This window comes from Trichechus manatus, unplaced genomic scaffold (assembly GCF_000243295.1).
Source record: "Trichechus manatus latirostris isolate Lorelei unplaced genomic scaffold, TriManLat1.0 scaffold00087, whole genome shotgun sequence".
Taxonomy (NCBI): Eukaryota; Metazoa; Chordata; class Mammalia; order Sirenia; family Trichechidae; genus Trichechus; species Trichechus manatus.
The window spans coordinates 11,510,942-11,525,246 of NW_004444023.1; the positions used below are offsets into that span (position 1 = coordinate 11,510,942).

A 14,305-nucleotide genomic window follows, 5' to 3' on the forward strand; every position below is an offset into this window, starting at 1 on the left:
CACAGGGTTACAGCCGCTTTAATGGAGGTAGCACAGGTCACTGTAGCTGTCCCAAGGAGGCCTGGGCACTCACTAGATGATAGAGGTTGGTTTGGACAGTGGAGTGATCTTATTTATCACCAGTATGTTCAGGTCCCTGGGTGGTACAGTTGGTTTCCACTCTACTAACTGAAAGGTTGTTGGTTCAAACCCACCCAGTGGTACTGCCGAAGAAAGGCCTGGTGGTCTGCTTTCTTAAAGACTACCTGTTGCTGTCAACTCAGTTCCGACTCATAGCACATCTGTAGGGCAGAGTAAAACTGCCCCATAGGATTTCCAAGGTTGTAATCTTAATGGAAGCCAACATCTTTCTCCTTTGGAGCGGTTGGTGGGTTCGAATCGCCAACCTTTTGGTTAGCAGCTGAGCGCTCAACCATTGTGTCACCAGGGTTCCTTTTATTTATTTTCTGGGTTTACACAACTTTATTGAAGAAAGATAAATCAGTTACTAGCAGAACTACTAGTTGATCACTCATCCATTGATAACTTGCATCATTTGTTCAGTGCCATATTAAACAGTGTATTGAAAGATAGATTGACTAATAGTTCCAAGCCTCCTGAAAATTACTAAATGATTAAGACTCAATTTCCGTTCTCTGTAGAACAAAAACAGATCCTTCCTTTATTGACATGTATAAAATACATCACATTTTCTGTTCTGCTGTTGCTATAAATTCAATACAAGTTCTCCAGCCAGACCAGTTATGAGGGTAAAGTATATTATGCAACCTCAGACCTCTAAAGGTGGAAGACCTAAACAAGAGTGGATTCTGCTAGAGTAATGCTGCTTCCCTTGATGTGACAACTGAGCATCCATCTTCTTCCCCCTCAGATGATTTCTGCAGCGTGTTAGAGCAGTGACGAATGGTTTTAGTCTCATAACCCAGTTAGAGTGAAAATGTTGGCCACATAATACGCATGCTCCATTTTTTAAAAAAAACTCTGAATCTTGGAGAACTGTTCTCTTGTAACTCCATTATAGTTTCTAAAAGCAGTTATTGTCCAAAGCTGGAAGAACTTCAGTTTTCTCAGATGAGCATGTGAATAAATGGAGGGAGGTAAACAAAAATAAAATTAAAAAAGATGAAGTCTGATAGGGGAGCAGCTGGATAAGAAGATCAAAAAAGGAACAGTAATGTAAAGTTTATTCCAGCTATAATGCAGGTTATTCTGACTTTAAGGTAGCATCACATGGCATACTTCTGAGTCCATTCCCAAGATATTCTGTTGTACTTATCTTTGTTTTATAGATCCCTGCAATCTCTGGCACTAGGGGGTCATCTGGGTTTGAATCACATAGCAGTGAACAGATAGATAAAAGAACTTCAGAAATAGTTAAAGCAGGAGACCACTCTGGTCTTAGAATATTGAGACAGATGCTGCCATTATTGTTAGTATTTAGATGATAAATTCTTGTTGTAAATGCAGCCTTAGGTGGTTTGAAGGGGTAGTCTGTAGGAAAATGAAAAAAGAATACACTGCCTCGATATGGGCTGTCATCAGGTCCCATAATGTGCTTGCCAATGAAACACTAGAAAAAGAAAAACTTATCATCCCCAACTGGACCTGCAGTACATTGCACTGGAGGGTCACGGGCATGTTTCAGCACCATGGTCTGCTTTTAGTCTGGCTCTGCACTAGCTCAGTGTGTGCTCAAAGGTCCGCCAAAACTCGATTATCCAGAGGGCTCCTTTTCTTAAAGGTTACAGCCAGGAAAACCCTAGGGGCCACAATTCTCTGTAACACATGAGGTCGCCACGAGTTGGAATTGACTCGATGGCCTCGGGTTTGGTGTTTGTTTTTGTCATGATTGTGCCCCTGGGTGGTGCAGACAGTTAATCACTCGCCTGCTAACTGAAAAGTTGGAGGTTCTAATCTACTCAGGTGCCTCAGAAGAAAGGCCTGGCAGTCTGCTTCAGAAAAATCAGCCACTGAAAACCCTATGGAGCACAGTCCTACTCTGACACATAGGGGGCCGCCATAAATCAGAAATGACCACAACAGCTTTTTAGTCTGGCATCAGACCCTGTCCCCTTAACTGCCACACCCCTCTCTCCTCCACAGCGAGCTCAGTGGTTGTTTCTAGAATGATGGTTGGCTCTCACCACACTGACCTTTTCCCCCACAGGTGCTGCTGGCTGACACGCCAGCCCCCATGGAAGTCCCGTCCCCCCAGCAGGTCCTGGCACCCCAGCCCGTGAAGCAGGAGGACCCGGTCACCACTGAGGGCCTGGCTCTGGACTCCCCGTGGCGCCGCTTCCGCCACTTCCACCTGGGCGATGCGCCTGGTCCCAGGGAGGCGCTGGGCCTCCTGCGCGCCCTGTGCCGTGATTGGCTGCGCCCTGAGGTGCACACCAAGGAGCAGATGCTGGAGCTGCTGGTGCTGGAGCAGTTCCTGAGCGCCCTGCCCATCGCCGTCCAGGCCTGGGTGCGCGGCCAGCGACCCCGAAGCGGAGAAGAGGCCGTGGCCCTGCTGGAGGAGCTGTGGGTGAGCACGGCAAGGGACCCTGTGTGCACCTGCACCCACCCTTCCGCCACCCCTGTGGGGTCAGGCACAGGTCTCCTTTTCTCAGTTTCATGGTCTGCGCTCAAAGAGGGGAGAATGCAGTCCATGTGAAAACAAGTAAACTTGTTGTCATTAGTTGCCATCAAGTTGATTCCAACTCATGGCGCCCCCATGTGTGCAGCGTAGAACTGGGCTCCATAGAGTTTTCAGTGACTATATTTTTCAGAAGTAGATCGTCAGGCCTTTCTTCCGAGGTGCCTCTGAGTGGACTCAAACCGCCAGACTTTAAGTTAGCAGATAAGTGTATTAACTGTTTGCACCACGCAGGGACTCCTAGAACCAAACACTCAGCTATTAAAGCAAAGGTTGGAAGTTTGAGTCCACTCAGAGATAGCTTGGAAAAAAGGCCTGGTGATCTGCTTCTGAAAGGTTGCAGCCATAAAAACCCTATGGAGCACAGTTCTCTCACAAAAGGCACGGGCCCCAGCAATTCTATGTACAAGTTCTGCCAGACCTCCAAGGAACTGATCATTCCCTTCTTTTACACACTGTCCCAGAGCACAGAGAAAATGGGAACCTCCCCAGCTCATTGTACAAGCCTGCTATCCCCTCTAGTAACCTACCCAGAGAAGGACAGCTCAAGAAAAGAGAGTTGTAGGCCAGTCTCATGGGTGGGTGGTTTGACTCTGAGTTTCCCATAAGGTTGCAGGTAAGACATCAGCCTGGGCTCTCTACTGGAGCTGAAAGGTCCACTGTCAAGATGGCTCACTCCCATCGCTCATAGGAGGCCTCAATTCCTTGCCACATGGATCTCTCCATAGGATAGTATCTTAGTTATCTAATGTTGCTATAACAGAAATACCACAACAGGAATTTATTTTCTCACAGTGTAGGAGACTAGAGGTCCTAATTCAGGGCTTTTATTTCTCTGGTTACTGGCCTCTTGAGCAGATTTTGGTGATTTATAGTTCCCAAGAAAACTGTCAAGGAGCCCTAGGGGTGCAATGGTTAAGTGCTTGGCTGCTAACCGGAAGGTTGATGGTTTGAACCCAACCAGCTGCTCTCTGGAGAAAGACCCGGTGATCTGCTCCTGTAAAGATTATAGCCCAGAAAACCTTATGGGGCAGTTCTACTGTCACATGGGGTCACTATGAGTTGGAGTCGACTTGACAGCACGCAACAACAACAGAAAACTGTCTATTTCATCTAAATTTCCAAATTTGTGCATTGTGCTTGGTTTTCTCAACAGTTTTTAAATCTACTTGGTCCCCAGGGCTGTGCTTGTTTTCACTGTTAGTGTTTATTTGTGCTGTCTCATTTTATTCCTAATCCACTTGCTAAAAGTTTGTACTATTTTATCATTCTCTTCAAAGAATACATTTTTGGCTTTGTTGATCAACGTAACTTTGCTTTTTCACTCATTTCTGCTCTTACACTTAAGAGTTGTTGTTGGGTGCCATTAAGTCGATTCTGACTCATTGCGACCCCATGTGACAGTAGAACGGCCCTATATGGTTTTCTTGGCTGTAATCTTTATGGGAGCAGATCGCCAGGTCTTTCTCCTGTGAAGCTGCTGGGTGGGTTTGAACCACCAACCTTTCAATTAGCAGCCGAGCACTTAACTGTTGCATCACAGTGGCTTCACACTTAACAGTTTGTTGTTGAGTGGCATCGAGTCAATTTTGACTCGTAGTGACCCCGTGTGACAGAGTAGAACTATGATGTAATCTTTATGGAAGCAGATTGCCAGGTCTTTCTCCTCTGGAGCTGCTGGGTGGGTTCGAACCACCAGCCTTTTGGTTAGCAGCCGAGTACGTAACTGTTGCATCACCAGGGCTCCTGACTTAACAATTTGTTGTATGCCGTTGAGTCTATTGGACTGGTAGCAACCCTATAGCAACCCTATAGGATGGAGTAGAATTGTCCCATAGGGTATCCTAGGCTGTAATCTTTATGAGAGCAGATCACCAGGTCTTTTCTGCAGCGGGACTGCTGAGTGGGCTCAAACTGCCGATCTTTTGCTTACCAGCTGAACGTTTAACTGTTGTGCCACCAGGGCTCCTAGCCTTTGCTTTTTCCCTGCACTTCTCATTGCCTGTGAAGCTCCAGGATTTCCTCTGGAATTCTGACCTCTGAGGCACAGCCTGGCGTGGCATTTCCTGTTGTGCTAACCAAGTGATGGCTGGGCCTGCCTCTCCCACCACCCTGCTCACCTACCAACCCATCAACTTTTCTTTGAGTTCCCTAGGCTGGCATGTGCCCTGCCTCCAGTGCTCTCAGATGATCCCCTTTGGCTATTGTGCCTCTCAGGCTGCATGCTGATAACCTATAGTCCAGTCATTTGATCTCTCTAGGCCTCCTTCCTTTACCTGCAAAACAGATCAGATTCCCCCTAAATAGAGGTGAAGAAGGAGACGGTGCCCTGCCCTGCACTTGTCAAGCCTTATATTTCAAGGCAGGACAAGAAGAGGCCTAGGGAAGGTTTTACATGTGTTCCATAACAATTATTTATTGAGCACTTAATATGTAACCATGAAACTCTGTTACCATTGAGGTGATTCTGACCCATAGCTACCGTATGGGACAGAGTAGAACTGCTCCATAGAGTTTCCTGTGGAGCGACTAGTGGGTTTAAATCGCTGACCTTTCCATTAGCAGCCAAGCACTTCACTACTGTGCCAGCAGGGCTCCCTTACCATGTACCAGGCACTATTATTCTAAGCACCTGGGACTCATCGGTAAACTGTAAAGTCAAGGCCCCTGCCCCCACGGAGTCTATGTTGTAGTTACCAGTATCACTTATCACAGAGTGAATTCCGAGCCCTACACATACCATAAAAAAGTAAGAAACAACCTCTTGGCTTTCGCTTTGGAGCAGGCCTGGGTGCATCCTTCTTCAGTCCAGTGTCTGGGTTCATTCAACACCTGCCACCCCTACCATGTCACCCAAGTTCAGCTCCAGCGAGCTCAGAGTTGTAGATCTGAGGTGCACAGTGGTTTGGGGTGTGGGGCTGGGTAACAACAACAACAACAACAACAACAAAAACCCAAACCAGTTGCCCTTGAGTCAGTTCCAACTCATAGCAACCTCGTGTGTGTCCGAGTAGAGCTGCGCTCCATAGGATTTTCAATGGCTGTAATCTTATGGAAGTAGATCAGCAGGTCTTTCTTCCACTGGATGCTGAATGAATTCAGACTGCCAACCTTTTTGTTGTTGTTGTCAGTTGCTGTCAAGTCGATTCTGAGTCATGACAATCTCGTGTGTCAGAGTAGAACTGTGATCCACAGGGTTTTCAAAGGCTGTGACCTTTCAGAAGCAGATCGCCAGGGCTTTATTCCAGGGTGCCTCTGGGTGGGTTTGACTGCCAACCTTTCGATTAGTAGTTCTTAACCATTTGCACCACCAAAGGACCTTGTGGGGCTGGGTCCAAAAAAAAACACCCATTGCCATGAAGTTGATTCTGACTCATAGCGACATTATAGGACAGAGTAGAAATGCCTCATAAGATTTCCAAGGCTGTAAATTTTTACAGAAGCAGACTGCCACATCTTTCTCCTGCAGAGCTGCTGGTGGGTTCAAACTGCTGACCTTTCGGTTAGTAGCTGAGTGCTTAACCACTGCGCAACCAAGGCTCTTGTTTTGGGGCTGAGTAGGGCAAGATAAATCCATCAGGGGACTGCTGTGGTCATGGAGGGAGAGCTGGCAGTGGCCTAGTCTGGTTGGTGGCTCTGGTGGCATGAGAAGTGGACAGATTACAGGGCTCTGGAGGCAGTCTGTAGGATTTGGTGATTGCTTAAAGGTGGTCAGGGGAGAGGGGAAGAAAAATAGTGGCTGCTGCTCAGGTTTCTCAATTCAGAATGTGTCTGTCTCATTCCAGGGACCCACGAACTCCCCAGATCGGTCATCAGAGACGAGGGCACCTCAGGATGTGACGGAAGGCTCCGGGCTTTGCATGGGGAAAGAAGGTAGTGGGATGATTCCCGTAGGTGAGCGGCTGGTACCCTGTCTCACACTGTCCTCATTCTCCCCAGTGTCCGGGGCTCCCCCATCCCCAGCCCTAGGGGGAGGTCACTTCTTAACCTGCCATTCATCTGCTCCATGAACATCTCATTGCGCCTGCTGTGTGTCAGGCCCCACACTGGGCACCAGGACTGGAGATGAGACATGCCTGCCCTTGAGGTGCTCACAGCATCAGGGTCATACTTAGGACAGCAGCTGAGCTGCTGGGCAGTGAATGCACCGTGAGTATCAGCAATCGATATGTGCCAGGTGCCCTTCTACTGGCTTGTTGAGCACAGCAGCCGTTTGAGATATATAGCATTGTCTCCATGTTGTAGTTGGAGAAACTGAGCCACAGACAAGTTAACAACCTGCCCACGATCAAATGTGAGCAGAGCCAGGATCTAAACTGGGTAGTCTGACCCCAGAGCCTCTGCACTCCAATACTCAGCTATCATCCAGCCTCCTGCCGCCACACGGAGGTCCCAGGGCTGCACCTCATTGACTCTGAACGGGTCACATGCTCACATGCTACTCCCGACCCAGTCACTGTTGGCTGGGGCTGCGGCACTCTGCTTGGCTGGGCTTGGCACACAGCCCACCCCGGGAGCTGGAGATGGGGTTGGTTCCATTCAACCTACGCGAACTAAGGTGAGGAAGAGGAAATCAGGTTGCCCTCATTAAAAGGCAGGGGAAATATTATTAGTTTTAAAAAAAAAGAAAATAAAAAAGGAAATCTTTTTATGATAGTTCACTTGTGGTTTTGAAGTGTGCTTTAAATGGTAAGATCACAATAAGTAATTTAGCTGAAGTGTAATAATTGAGTTCTAAGTGTTATAATTGATACATTTTATTGAAAATAACTCCCCAGGGTGATGCAAACGGTTAAACACTCAACTACCAATTGAAAAAAGGTTGGCAGTGTGAACCGACCCAGAGGCACCTTGGAAGAAAGGCCTGGTGATCTGCTTCCAAAAGGTCACAGCCTTGAAAACCCTACAGAGTAGTTCTACTCTGCACACATGGGGTCGCCATGAGTTGGAATAGACTAGACAGTAACTGACTACTGACCCAGAAATGTATTTAAAAAAAAGACGGGGGCAGACAATGAACAGCAAAAACCAAAGATGCCCACCAGAGGCAGAAGATTATTCTGGTAGCCGGTGTGGAATCCAAAGGCCCGGAGACTAGGTGCAGTTCCTCAGGCAGGAGAGGAGGAAGCTGAGCTGGCTTCCGAGGTACCAGGCACGTAACAAGACATCAGCAGATGTTACTGACTTTATTTATTTTTTGTTGTTAAGAACATATACCAATTCAGCAGTTTGTACATGTATAATTCAGTGACATTGGTTACATTCTTTGAGTTGTGCGACCATTCTCACCCTCCTTTTTCGGAATTGTTCCTCCGCCATTAACATAAATTCACTGGCTTCTAAGTTTCCTATCTAACCTTTGGAGTTGCTGTTGTTGGTTTGATCCCACACAGATAGATCTTTAAAAGAACATAGTGCTCAAGGCAGACGTTCTTTTTTTTCTTTATTGTACTTTAGATGGTTTACAGAGCAAACTAGTTTCTCATTAAACAAGTAATACACGTATTGTTTTGTGACACTGGTTGCCAACCCCATGACGTATCAATACTTTCCCCTTCTTGACCTTAGGTTCCCCATTACCAGCTTTCCTGTCCCCTCCTGCCTTCTCGTCCTTGCCCCTGGGCTGGTGTGCCCATTTAGTCTTGTTTTGTTTTATGGGCCTGTCTAATCTTTGGCTGAAGGGTGAACCTCAGGAGTGACTTCATTATGGAGCTATAAGAGTGTCTGGGGGCCATGCTCTTGGGTTTCTCCAGTCTCTGTCCGACCAGTAAGTCTGATCTTTTTTTTTTTTTGTGTGTGAGTTAGAATTTTGTTCTACATTTTTCTCCAGCTCTGTCCAGGACCCTCTATTGTGATCCCTGTCAGAGCAGTCAGTGGTGGTAGCCGGGCACCGTCTAATTGTGCTAGACTCAGTCTGGTGGAGGCTGTGGTAGTTGTGGTCCATTAGTCATTTGGACTAATCTTTCCCTTGTTGGTTTTCTTCATTCTCCCTTACTCCAGATGGAGTGAGTCAAGGCAGACATTCTTAATGAACTAAGCTAAACAATTGTTTGGTTTAAAGGAAAATTCAGGGGATTTTTTGCTTTAAAGTTTAAAAATCTCAGGCAATAATTTCAGAGATTCATCCAGCCTCACTAGCTCCAGATAGTCTGATTCCATGAGAATTTCAAATTCTATTCTGCATTTTACCACTTTTGATCAGGATTCTTCTATAGAATCTTGTATCAAAATGTTCACTAATGGTAACCAGGCACCATCCAGTTCTTTCTTATTTTTATTATGCCAATTGATACAGAAAGGAGCCCTGGTGGCACAGTGGTTAAGTGCTCAGCTGCTGGCTGTAAGGTTGGCGGTTTGAACCTACCAGTTGTTCCATTGGAAAAAGATGCGGCAGTCTGCCTTTGTAAAGATTACAGCCTTGGAAACCTTATGGGGCAGTTATGACAGAATCAACTTGATGGCAGTGGGTTTGCTTTTTTTTTCTTTCTTGGTTTATTGATACAGAGGCTGTGAGACTGGTAGGGGGGTGGTGTGGTTGTGGATAGAGTATTATTTTATCTATTGCTGGATTTAACCCAAAATTTAGGATCTTAAAATAATAAACATTTATTATCTCTCAAAGTTTCTGTGGGTCAGGAGTTTGGGAGCACCTTAGCTGGATAAATCTGGCTTGGGGTTGTTCATTAGTTTGCAGTCAAGATGTCGGCCAAGGCTATCATCACCTTAGGACTAGACTGGGGCTAGAGGGTTTGCTTCCAAAGTGGCTCATTTGCATGACCATCAAGCTTTTGGTGGGAGGCCTCAAGGCTGCTTGAGTGTCCTCACAACATGGCCGCTGGCTTCCCCCAGAGGACGTGATCCAGGAGAGCAAGGTGAAGCTGCAATGCTTTTCTTTCTTTCTTTTTTTTCCTTCAAATAATACTTTATTGTATTTTCAGTGAAGGTTTACACAGCAGTTTAGGTTCCCATTCAACAATTTCTACACAAATTATTCAGTGACATTGGTAACATTCTTCACAATGTATGAACATTCTCATTATTTCCATTCTGGTTGTTCCATTTCCATTAATTATTTCTCTGCCCCCTTACATTCTCATCTTTGTTTTAAAGTAATTGTTGACTGTTTTGCAATGCCTTTTGTTGACACTGACTGTCACTTCTGCAATACTCTATTCCTTAGATGTGATTCAGTACGTCCAGCTCACGTTCATGGAAAGTGTAGTTAAGTTCCACCTCTTGAAAGGAGGAGTATCTAAAAATTGGTGGACGTATTGTAAAGTCAGTACAGAAGTATGTGTATATATCACAGATGTATGCATCTGAGTAACCAGGTTGGGGCTTTGAAAGCAAGGATGCTGAGAGGAGGGTGACTAGGTAACAGCAGCAGTCCCTGTGATGAGCCCTTGGAAACTCATCAAGAGTTAGTCCAGAAAGGAGCCCTGGTGGAGCAACTGTTAAGCACTCAGCTGCTAACTGAAAGGTTGGTGGTTCGAACCCACCCAGTGGCTACACGAGAGAAAGACCTGGTGCTCTGCTCTGCAAAGTTTACAGCCTAGAAAACCCTGTGGTGCAGTTCTACTCTGTCACACGGGGTCGCTATGAGTCAGAATCGACTTGTCGGCATCTAGCAAACAGGCCGGAGCTGAAGGAGTTTTAGACCAAAGATCTCAAATTCAGGTACTTGGCGGGAACTTGGCTGGTCAGGGAGAGGGGACTGGATGTGAAGTGGCAAACAGGAGGGCACAAAGGAGGCAGCCCCCACTCTCCTCCAGCCTAGGTTGTCATGAGAGAATGTGAGCCCAGTACATCTACTATTTTTCCTTAAGAAAAGCCACAAATGTGGATTTTTTAAAGTGTGAAATTGCCTGATTTTAAAATATTTTTCACATTTTTAAAAATACTTGTTGCAGGCCAAACAAAGATGTTGTTTTACATCTCTTGGCCGCCAAAGGGCCTACCCTGCTTTCTGGAGGCGCGTGTCATAGGCAGAAACTGAGGCTCAGAGAGTTCAGGCAGCTCGCTTGGGGTCACACAGCAAGTCAAGGCCAGGACCAGGGGAAGGAGGTGCTTCCACCGCAGTATGTTTCCATCCACTGCGGCACCTCCCCACCTCAGAAAGCCCATTGAAGGCCAGGATGTCCACTGCTTCAGACCTGAGGGTCAGTAAGGGTGTGTGTGTGGATGGGAGGCAGTTCAAACCCTGGTTGTACTGTGAACCTGCTTCGCAGATTACACTATGAGCAGAAGTTCTTGATGTGAAACAGGTAAAACAAAGGTTACCTCCCTGGATTTCCATGGGGCAGTTTGAAAACTAGTGGAAAAAGGAAATAGGTGGTTCATCTGTCCATTGCACTTATCCACCCATGTCTCTGTCCAGATACCCACTCAGACACCTGCTTGCCCCTCATACATCATACCGCCAACCCATCCATCCACTCACCGATCCATCCGTCTACCTGTCATTAATTTATCACTCTGCCTTCCCATCAATCTATTCATCTGTCCATTGCACCTAGCCACCCACCCACCTACGTGTCTACCTAGATACGTACTCAGACACCTGCCCACCCACTCCTACATCACCACCAACACATCAGTCCGTCCGTCCATCCATCCTTCCACCCACCCATCCATCCATCCCTCCATTCATCCATTACTCTACCATCCCACCCATCTATTCATCTGTCCATCCTTCCTACCCATCCACCCATGTTTCTTCCCAGTTATCAACTGAGACTCCTGCCCACCCGCTTGTACATCATACCACCAACCCATCCATCCACCTGACATCCATCCATCACTCTACCTCCATGCCAGTCTAATCATCTACCCACTTATCCCCTCCATCCATCCATCCATCAACCTGCCATTGATCCATCGCTCTACCTTCCTGCTGGTCAAATCATCTTCCCACTTACCCCCTTCACCCATCCACACACCCACCCATCCATCTAGCTATTCATCCATCACTCTGCCCGCCCACCCATCTATTCATCTGCCCATCCCACCTACCCACCTGCCCATGTTTCTATCCAGATACCCACTTATATGTATCCACCTAACCCTGCAGCCCACCCACCCCCACATCGATTCATCCATCTACATGTCATTCATCCATTACTCTACCTTCCTGCTGATCTAGCCTATCCACATACCGCTTCTGCCTACCCACCCATCCATTCATACATCAGTCTGCACTTCCATTCATCTGTCTGCCCACTTCCCCACTATAGGTAATGCATCCATCCACCCACCCACTATTGGTCATTTACTGTGTGCCGGCACAGTTAGGTACAGGGGTTGCAGGGATGAACAGGAGGCCCACAATCCCTGCCCATGTGGAGCCTACAAACCAACCATCCTACCCCTACATCATACTGGCTTTAAACACTCCCACCTGTCCCTGGCATCATCTGGATTTTCTTCCTAACTGGGATGGCTGCATTCCCTGACCTGCCCCTGCCCAACCTGAGCCTGCCCAGAGGTGCCCCATCTGACTCTGTGCCTTTGCCCAGCAGGAGACACGGCGCCGGGACCCGAGGTGCCTGGGACAGGGGATGTGCAGGCCGCCCGGCTATACAAGCAGGAGCCTGGCAGACCCCCGGTGGTCACGCAGGCACCCAGCTTCCTGGCGGTCCCGGGCTCCTCGTCCTGCCCAGAGTGCGGCAAGACGGCCACGAACCCCGCGCACCTGCTACGCCACAGGCAGAGCCATTCTGCGGAAAAGCCGCATGCGTGTCCCGAGTGCGGCAAGGCCTTTCGACGCAAGGAGCACCTGCGGCGCCACCGTGGCACGCACCCTGGCAGCCCAGGCTTGGCACTGCGCGCACTGCCGGCCCGCGAGCGCCCGCACGCCTGCTGCGAGTGCGGGAAGACCTTCTACTGGCGCGAGCACCTGGTGCGCCACCGCAAGACGCACTCTGGCGCGCGGCCCTTTGCCTGCTGGCAGTGCGGCAAGGGCTTTGGGCGCCGCGAGCACGTGCTGCGCCACCAGCGGATCCACGGGCGTGCGGTCAACACCTCCACGGCTACACCCGGCACCGACACCGGGGCACCTTTCCCTGTTTGGCCCCTGGGCTAGTGGGCTTCCACACTGTTCTCATTGTCCTGGTGCTGCCCATGGGCCATCACCCATGGCTGTAGTTTTCGCCAGGCATTCCTCTCCGTTTGCGCCTCTCTGCTACCATCTCCTCCAAGGTCTGAATCTCTTGGTGCTCTGTTCTCGCCATTCAGCTTTCCCATTTCGTCCCTTCCTGATTCCTGCCTCTCTCCCACCCTGTAACGGGTGCCTCCAGACGGTCCCTCTTTCCATGGCCCAGCTTCCCTCTCCCCCTTTCCCTGCCCCACTCGGGGATGTCGGAACAGATGAAGCCCTGGAGACCCTCAGGGGCCATGTGCCAGGGGCCTTGAAGAGTAGGTTAGCAAGGAGCCATGGGCTGGGCACCCCTTGACCAAGAGGAGGCTGAAGAGAAGGGGTTGGATCTTGTCACATGGAGCCCTACCCAGAGCAGAGTGCGGGGTGGGGGAGGGCAGGGTGTGATGATCTGACCAGATGGACAGGGACTTGGCGGGAGGGACCCTCTGTCTCCTCTTTGCAACCTAGCAAGGCATGGAATGGACAGATGCGCCTGCTGGGTGAGTGAGTTGGAGACCATCATCACCAGCATCCACAGAGTAATAAAGCCACTGACCCAGTTTGTGCCGGAGTCTGGAGTTCTGTCCACACCTGCCACCCACCAGTTGTACCAGAGGGCCTGGAGGGGGTTGGGGGAGACTCAGCAAGACGGGTTTCCTGGTCTGCAACTGGGACTTGCCCAGTGTGAAGGAGGCCTTTTTTATTTTTTCCATTTTTTAAAAAACAGGCTTTTAATTGTGGCAAAAATATGCTTAAGAAAACACCAAATCAACAGTTTCTACATGGGTAATTCATAGACTTTAATATTTATAGCCATTTGGGTTTATAGAAAAATTGTGCAGAAAGTGTGGGGGAAGACCGAAAAACAGTTGCTGTTGAGTAAGTTCTACTCATGGCAACCCCATGTGTGTCAGTGAACTGCTCCATAGGGTTTTCAGTGGCTGTGACCCAGGCCTTTCTTCTGAGGCTTCTCTGGGTGGATTTGAACTGCCAACCTTTTGGTTAGTTGCTGAGCATGTTAACCATTTTTGCCACCCAGGGACCTAGACTTTGGCTAACCCCTCTTTCCAGGGAGCCTTCTCAGCTGCGTCCATGGCTCAGACATGTCCTGGGATCCTGAATCTGGCTCTTCCTCTCCAGAGAGGAAACCTTCACCTCCAGGCTGGGCAGATGCCTAGCAGTTGCCTAGCTTGGGAGATGGGGAAGGAGGTGCTCTGCCTGACAGGCCCCTCATGTGGACTTCCCACCAGCCCCTCTTGGGCTTTGCCCTGGTCTTCCTTGGCTTCAAGCCTCCGCTATCTGAGCTGCGCTGGATTCTTCCTCCTTGTCATGGATTGAATTGTGTCCCCAAAAAACGTGTGTAGCAACTTGGCTAGGTCATGATTCCTAGTATTGTATGATTGTGTTATCTGATGTGATTTCCTTATGTGTTGTAAACTCTACCACTATGATGAGATTATATGTGATCTCCTCGTGTTGTAAATTCTATCACTGTGATGAGTTTATACTGATGAGGTTGACAAGATTAGTGT

At 48.4% G+C, this 14,305-nt stretch overlaps 1 protein-coding gene and 1 pseudogene across 1 annotated transcript; one reads left to right on the forward strand and one right to left on the reverse strand.

The window, feature by feature from the left end:
* Window positions 1-734: 734 nt before the first annotated feature.
* LOC101344315 (ubiquitin-conjugating enzyme E2 D3 pseudogene) lies at window positions 735-1,568 on the reverse strand (annotated as a pseudogene).
* Window positions 1,569-2,194: 626 nt separating this feature from the next.
* ZNF444 (zinc finger protein 444) lies at window positions 2,195-13,622 on the forward strand. Its single transcript, XM_004381918.2, has 3 exons — window positions 2,195-2,527; window positions 6,424-6,532; window positions 12,154-13,622. The coding sequence occupies exons 1-3, from the start codon at window positions 2,195-2,197 to the stop codon at window positions 12,717-12,719; spliced, it is 1,008 nt and encodes a 335-aa protein (XP_004381975.1). The 3' UTR covers window positions 12,720-13,622.
* Window positions 13,623-14,305: the final 683 nt, after the last annotated feature.

Coding starts and splice junctions, on each gene's coding strand:
- ZNF444 (XM_004381918.2), top strand. CDS start 2,195: ATGGAAGTCCCGTCCCCCCAGCAGGTCCTGGCACCCCAGCCCGTGAAG. Junction 2,528..6,423: donor CCCTGCTGGAGGAGCTGTGG/GTGAGCACGGCA, acceptor GTCTCATTCCAG/GGACCCACGAACTCCCCAGA. Junction 6,533..12,153: donor TAGTGGGATGATTCCCGTAG/GTGAGCGGCTGG, acceptor GCCTTTGCCCAG/CAGGAGACACGGCGCCGGGA.